General features: G+C 36.6%; 1 protein-coding gene across 1 annotated transcript in view; it reads left to right on the forward strand.

The window, feature by feature from the left end:
* Positions 1 to 2,280: 2,280 nt before the first annotated feature.
* LOC104162622 (pituitary tumor-transforming gene 1 protein-interacting protein-like) overlaps positions 2,281 to 7,953 on the forward strand; it is a gene marked incomplete at its 5' end in the record, with an annotated part of 18,018 nt that continues 12,345 nt past the window's right edge. Inside the window, 2 exons of the mRNA XM_009701390.1 lie at positions 2,281 to 2,389; positions 6,315 to 6,423. Coding sequence (XP_009699692.1) covers positions 2,281 to 2,389; positions 6,315 to 6,423 — 218 coding nt within the window. The remainder of the gene's footprint in view (positions 2,390 to 6,314; positions 6,424 to 7,953) is intronic.

Consider the following 7,953-nt stretch of genomic DNA (forward strand, 5'->3'; position numbering starts at 1 on the left):
TATAATTATGGAGCTGTTGAATCCATAAACTCAATTTATTTCAAAGAAATATTTACTGTTATGACCAGCAGATTACCAGGTGTATTAAAATTTGAGAACTTACCTGTTACCAGATAATGTGTAAACATCTATTGAGTAACATCTTGAGAGAGTTTTCTCTTTGTGTTTGTAAGTAAGACAAAATACGTAACAGAAGTACTAGTTAAAGATAGGACTACATTTTAAAATCTGTGTGCATGTGTAGAGCCTCAGCATTCTGGAGAACTTCTGAGTAGTCTACCAACATCTTTTCCGCTCAGCTGTTTACTTTTGTAATTCTCATCTTTGTCCTAATAACAAATATATGGAATCTAAATTATTGTGGAAAATGGATTTTAGGCAAGCAGGCCTTAAAAACAAAAAGCTAACAACAGCTATAAGAAGTTATATGATCAAGAAATATAGCCAATTTTTTTGAAGGAAAGGGAGGGATAATAGCCACTTGCATACATCTGTCTGATTATAGAGGAAGAAACATTCATTTTGTGTTCATAATTACTACCTTCTCTTTTGATACTGAGAATATGTCCTTAAAAATGAGTGTGGACTGAATTAATGATGTTGCACTTCATTATTCATGTGAGACTCTACCAAAAGTCAGTGGTATCCATCAGAGTGTCAATGTGGTTCCTAGCATACTCTGCAAAGGGTATATGACTTAACTCTAAATAAAAGAAAACTTTTTCAGGTTTTCATTTTTAGGTTATGTAGATGAGGATCAAAGTTAAGGAAATGTTTCAACCTTGGGTTTAGGCTTTTTTTTCTAACTTGATTTTGACAGTTGGCTCCATCTTTAGCATTGGGAATGAGTCAACTGAAATACTTTTTCTCTTACTTGAGCCTCTGCACCAATCAGTAGCTCTATCGGGTATCGTCTTTTGGGCTACACTCATTTTTAATAGTAAGATGCAGTAGTCTCCAGAGTGATACAGTTAGCCTTTTTGTGCTCCTAGTTATCACCAGCAGTATAGAGTCATTCAGGTTAGAAGACACCTCATGAGTCATCTAGTTCAGCCTCCTACTCAAAACAGAGTCAACAATACATTAAAACAAAGTTTAACAATAACTTGTAGTTCTGCCCCCTGTTAGTCATTATTGTTGAACTGTTAATTCTTATTAAATAATTGATCCAACAAAAAAAAGCATGTTCTCATCTAACATCCTTGATTAAAGTTAAAACTTAGGAGCGTAGTTTTTTTGCGGAGATTATTCTACGTTCTTAATTTTTGTTGATGTGTCTTTATGGGTGTGTTTGACTTCTAAAGTCTACCAGCTACAAAACATGAATACGTTTTTCTTGTCTCTTTCTTCACTTTTTTCCAAGGGAGTGCTATCTACTACAAATGGTTTCCTCTGTATTTAACATTTTCTAACCGTTTAGAGAAAGATAATAGACTTTGTGCAACTGAGGATGTATGACAGATGTTCTTGATAGTACTGTTAGACAAAGCATAGTTCCTGAATGAGCTCTTTCTATAACAAATCCTAAACCCCCCTGTTCTGTGAAGGATTCCTTTTACTGTCATGCAAAACTTCTTCACTGGTTGAGTTGTGTCATAAAGGAATTATGAATGAGTGTTTATTTTAACAAATGAAGAATAAAACTTCAGCTTGATGCTTAGTGGTGGCATAAAAAGCAGAAATGTTGTGCTGGTATTGTAACTATAATACATGTAAGAAATTTTAAATTAAAAAATACACAGATCCATAAGTGCACACAATTAAGGTACCCAATGTACTTTGCAAGACAGATTGGATAAGGCTATATCTTTTATTACCCTGCAACAAAACCTCCTGTAGAATTGTAAGGGTTCTTTATTGTTTTCTTTCTGTTGATAGTCAAATACAGGGCTGAAGTAAGATTATAAGTATATTTGTATTCCTTAAAGATACCAAGTGTTTTGAAATTCTGAACAGTTGGCTTTCTGGTTTTGTATTTCTTGTTAATTTCAGTAATTCTAAACACAAAGCCATTTTGTCCTCAAGTATACAGAGTACCTCAATATGTTTCCAAATATTTTCAGGCTAATGTAAATATTTATTACCTATAAGTGCAAAATGTATTTACAATTCAGTTTTGACTTACTTGGGAATTATACCAGGACTTTTAAAGGTTTTATACTACAAAGCACTTTCACTATATCTGTACAGTATTGTACTCACTTAAGAATTCTGACTGTGGAAGGAGCAGTAAACTGTTCTTGAAGATCAGTAATTTGGGTTTTTGTTTCTTTTGCACAGTGCCTTTGGTGTTACACCAACAACACTTGCATTGATTACCCTGTAAGAAGCATTCTTCCACCATCTTCATTATGTTCCCTCTCAAATGCTCGATGGGGAGTTTGCTGGAGTAGGTACTAATTTTACTTTTGCTGTAGAACATTATTTATAAGTATGATTAAAGTAAGACTACTGTTTATTAGAGCTGTTTCCTCATAACTTATTTGGAGGGATGGGGGGAAGAGGGAGTGGTTATGATTTGGAACCATGATCTGTAATCTGCTAGACTTAGAAACAGTCTTTGTTAAGGGTTCTTTGTGAACAGCCAGTATAGTTATGCTGATCCAGTGGCTTTAAAACGTTTACTGTCTATTGAGGTTCTGTTGGTGGTAAAGTCTAGACTGGGAACCAGTGATGTTGGAATGTTCTGAGTGTTTTATGTACGCAACCAGGATTTGCCTGTTTCTTAAACCATACTTCTGAGGTACAAAGAAATAAGATCATTCCCTGTTGGCAAAAGACAACCATTCCTACCTTTTAAAAAATTTCTCAGTGTTGGATGATATGCCTGGATCCACAATTTTTATAGTATATTCTAGTGGCAGCAGTGAACTAATACCACAGGAATGGAGCCATCTAAAAATTCTTGAATGCTGTTTTTGCTTAAACAACTGAAAAAACAGTGTGGTCTGGGTGCTGAAGGCGATGCAGTTGAGGTTAAAAAGGAAGCTGCAGAGTGTCACTGTAGGTTGGAGTACTAAATCATGTAATTGTTCTTAGATTTCCTTTTGCTCTGCGTGTTGTATTACAAATACAGTACAGTACACATGTTGCCATTGGGGTGAAATTTTTGGAGCTATTTTTGCAATGCTGTATATACAGATCTAATTTCAGACTAGACTGGAACAGAGAGCAAATAAGACATTGGAAGGTTTGTTGCATGAAGTAATAGTACAGCTTCAGTCCAGCAAAGGAAAGGCTTGCTGCTTTCTATATACTTGCTCATGAACACCAGGAGGCTGGAAAGGACAAAAACAAGTGGGGGTGAACTATCAGTGACTATGTTAACTGTAAATTAGAAGAAAATTATCACACTTAGAGCAGAGAGATTATGGAGTTGTCTAAATTAGAGTAGCAGAGGTAGAAGATAGCTAGAATGGAGCCTGCAAATTTGAGTGTTACCACTGCATATAATCCCTGCAAACAGAGGGACTAGATTGGACAGTACAGGCGAACTTTACCGATTTCTTCTTCTTAGTAGAAGAGCTCTATGCTTTGTTTTGTGAGAAAGTATTTATGCTTAGACTTCTGGAGTTTTTTTAGAGCTACAGAAGGTGTATCACTTCACTGATAAGACACACTTCTAGGGAAATTGGGCTTTCAATATTATAGTAAATACCATTTCTATGGAATGTTTAGCAGACTCTTTTCTGGAAGTGTGGTGGGTTGACTCCTGCCAACAGCTAAGTACCCACACACTTGCTTGCTCCCTCCCTCCCCTGGCCCCAGTGGGATGGGGGAAGAAAATAGGAAGAACAAAAGCAAGAAAACTCATGGACTGGGATGAAGACAATTTAATAGGTGAAGAAAATAGGGGGAGGGGGGCAAAAAAAACCAAACAAGCAAAGAAAATTGCTTATCACCTCCCACGGGCAGACTGATGCCTAGCCAGTTCCCAAGCAGTAGTCACCTTGGAAGCTAGATACCCTCTCCATTTATTTTTCCTTTTCCTCAGGATTTATTGCTGATCATGGCATTATATGGTGTGGAATACCCCTTTGATCAGTTTAGGTCAGCTGTTCTGGCAGTGTCCCCTCCTAACCTCTCCACTTTCTTCCCTACCTGCAGCCCTGCTCACTGGGGGGAACAGAGTGAGGAGGAGAAAAAGAAAATCTTGATGTTCTTCAAGCCTGTTCAGCAACAGCCAAAACATTGGTGTGTTATCAGCACTGTTTTAGCCAGAAATCCAAAACATAGCATCATGCCAGCTGCTATGAAGAAAGTTTACTCTCAGCCACACCCAGTACAGAAATGCAGGTCTTTGTGCAAAGCAGTGATTACTAGTATCTACTGGTACTAAGGGTATTCTTTACAGTTTCTTCCTGCTATAAAAATGGCTTCTAGCTTTCCATTTGTGTTTCTAGATCGAATGTAGCTTAAAGACAGAATGAAAACTTTGTAATGGAGCATGTTCTAAGCAAAAAAAAAAAGTAAAAGTGCAAAAAGAGAAAAACCCAACCCCAAAACAACACAAACCCCCTAGGTATGCATTTTCTTAAAGATTTTTTACAAATTATATCCAGCAACATGCCATGGGGATATATAGTCTTATTGAGACCGTCGGCTTTAGACACAGAAGGAAAATTAACTGCCTTGTGAGTGTGGTGGTGGTGTTTTTTCTTCTTGCAAATAAAATGAAGAGATGAGTGTTGGCTCAGTGTTGCTGAAAGTGAAGGTGAGTACTGCAGCTCTCAAAATCAAAAACAAATGACTGGCTTCCAGTTACAATCTTATATGCAATAAGACATGTTGACAGATTATTAACCAGCAGTGAAGTAAAAAGAGTAGTATAGAAGCAATGTAATACAAAACTTAATTGTATTGTTTTTCATGAATAATCAACAAATAAAATAGATAGTGGAGACAGGAATGCAGACTGAAAACTGACAGTCTTTTTCTGCACTTTGTTAATAGGTTCAAAATACGGTTTTTTGCTTCAATTAAATAGTATAATTTAGAAAAAATGAAATGGAGATTAAAACCTTTTTTGTCTTCACTGAATGAAGTATATTTAATTCCTTATAACTTGTAGGGAAGTAACAGAATGAGAAATGTGGTATGGTAGAATGTGTTACTTTCAGAATTTACTTGTGTATTATGATAAGAAACTATCTGTTAATCTGTATTATAAACTGTGCCCAGGAAATTATAACACAAAAGCAAAAATATTTGCTGGGACCTAATCTTTGGCAAGATCCATGAAGGGTATGGATTGGGCCAGACAGGAGGTGGTGAGATTTGTAGAGAAGTAACAGGCGCTTTGGCTGGTGCATGTGATCAGAGAGAACAAACCCTCTGAACTTCTTTTCGTAAATTTGACTTTTATCACTAGTACGCTGAAGCAGTGAAAAGTGCATGTGCAGATACTTTGTATTACTGCAGCAGCATGAAGCTGCTGAATCTGACGGAGCTCACAGGGATTTATGTGAGAGAAGAGACAGCTTCCCTGCATCCTCCCCATTGTTCTTTAAAATAGACAGTGTGGGGTATGTGTGGGGAGAGGTGTTTAGTTTTTGTTGCTGTTAGAGCTTCCGTGAATGATTTCATTTTGTCCTTTGTTAGGTCCTTTTAAATAACTCCTCAAAGTTGTGACTACAGCTTTGCTTATATCATCCCTGTTTGCTTTCTTCTTGGGCCTCACTCTTTTCTAGGACATCAGGTTTCTGATTCTTTTTTTATGAGTGTGGTCCTGTCCTGGTTTAGACCAGCTACAGTTGTTATAGTGTATGCTGTTAAAATAATACCCCCTCCATTTGTTAATCATTCTTTGAACATAAAAGGTGACTCTTTGGACATAGGAGACAAACTTCTTAGTAAGTTTTGTGGAGAGTTTTATATTGGTTCCTACAAATCCTCTGACATTGTCATCTTATTTCATTTTGCTCTTTAACTGCTGCATGTAATGAATGTACACTGCTGCTGTATCTATAGGACTTTTTTGTTCATGCTGTACATTGGCTAAGGTTGTGATTGGGACAACAGAACTGTGGAATCACACCAGTAGATGTATATCATATAAAGTATTACAGGATTACTTTTAATAATGTGGTATATGTAAAGAGCAATTTTACTTAATGTCTGTTCAGTGTAGATTACGCATAGTAGCAAAAGTCAAATGTGACATGCTGAGTTTTAACTGGGGTAGTTGCACAGAATTGTCTTTGATTTTTTTGCATACAGAGATGAAAAAATGCTTGGGAAGGAGGGGAAGAATTGTGAGAAAGAGAAATATTAATACTGGAGTCTAACAAGTTGAATATATTAATATTTTTCAGTAAACTTTGAGGCTTTAATTATTGCCATAGCTGTAGTAGCTGGACTCATTCTGGTGTCCGTAGGAGCCTGTTGCTGTTACTGCTGTTACTGCAGAAGGCGTTCCAGGAGGTAAATACATACATTTGTTTCCTTTACTAACTTCGGGTGCTGGTCTTCCCTGCCTACCTACAATTTTTACTCTCCAGTATACTACAAATCTTTTCATTTGGAAGCAATTTTGGTTACTTTGTTTCATTTGAGAAAGACAACAAAAAAAGGTGTTTAGTGACAGGTAATATGACACTGAAGTGATGTTATTAGTGGTTGCATCACAGATATGTTCTTCTGCTACTGCTTTACACTTCTACATTTTACACTTCCTTATTAAGATTGCACATGAAATATTTCAATGGCCAAATAAATACTTGTTTCTTGTGATAACAGAACAAATAATTTCTTTCAAGGCAAGCTCATGGTACAGCAAAAACGGACCAGGTGGGTAACAAATAACTGAGCAGCAATGGCCTACAGCACTTGGTATCCATTGCTTCAGAGCTTGCTCTTAGATACTGTTTGCTGGCAGATCCTAATGACTAGCTGTCTTTGCCAATTCAACAAAATAATCTAAATATAATATGATACTCTTGCTCTAAGATATTAGGAGTGAATTACTTATTTTCCAGTAAGGTAACACTGCAAAAATTAAGTGTTCCTTGATCTTGGAGGACTTGTGAAACTTTTTATGGCTTACTTCTCTAATTGGCTAATATCCTCAAAGGGAGGGAAACAGTTGATGAGTAGCTAAAATATGTAAGTTAGTGCTTATTCCATAATGAAAGACCTGGAAAGCCTTGTTTATTGGGACAGCACAATATACTTCTATCACTGAAGTTTTAGAGCTCAGATTTCTAGGCAGTGTAGTTTCAGCTAGCTCTGTTCCTTTTGTCCTTCAGTACTTCTCAAGTGAACAAAATGTGAACTTTATTTCTTGATCTGAAATAATTTCTATACTATTTCAAGTACCTGTAATTCATTGTTCTTGTTTGAGGGTTGCTTGTTTTTTTTTAAAAACACTTACGCAGCTGTACAGTGTTTAGTGCTGACCTTCAAGCCAGAGAAATATGGTACATCTGTGTCTTTAAAGAAAGGGGAAAATAATTGTAAATAACATGTCACTGCTTTCTCTCTTCCCTGAGGAAGAGGCATGCACCTGTTCTGCTGGTAGATTGGTGTACCAAATCTGTTCTAGTACAAAAATTGATAACTCTTTAGGCCTGTGCTGATAAGCCCTGAAGATGTATATAAGTGTTTTAGATTTTATGTAAGATCTGCCAATGTCCGCTGCAGAAGAACTGAGTAGACCCCTGTGGCTGACATCCCATCAAATAAAGCTTGATTCCTGTGAAAAGAGAGATTTGTGCCAGACTTCAGTTTTAGTAGTTAAATCATCAATCAGTACTGTATCATCTAATTCTAAAAATAGAGGGTTAGTTGAGAGTCATCTTATGCCAGGACTCCAAAGGTGTCAAGCTTAATCTTCTGACTCTTAGAGGATTTAAAGGTCTTGACAGAGTGGGGTCCAGCTTATTTCAGGAGGATTCAGAATGTATTATTACACTGAAGACTGATATAATACTGACTTTAAACCCACTGATTGTC

Source organism: Cariama cristata, unplaced genomic scaffold (assembly GCF_000690535.1).
Source record: "Cariama cristata isolate BGI_N322 unplaced genomic scaffold, ASM69053v1 scaffold31085, whole genome shotgun sequence".
In the NCBI taxonomy this organism is placed as follows: Eukaryota; Metazoa; Chordata; class Aves; order Cariamiformes; family Cariamidae; genus Cariama; species Cariama cristata.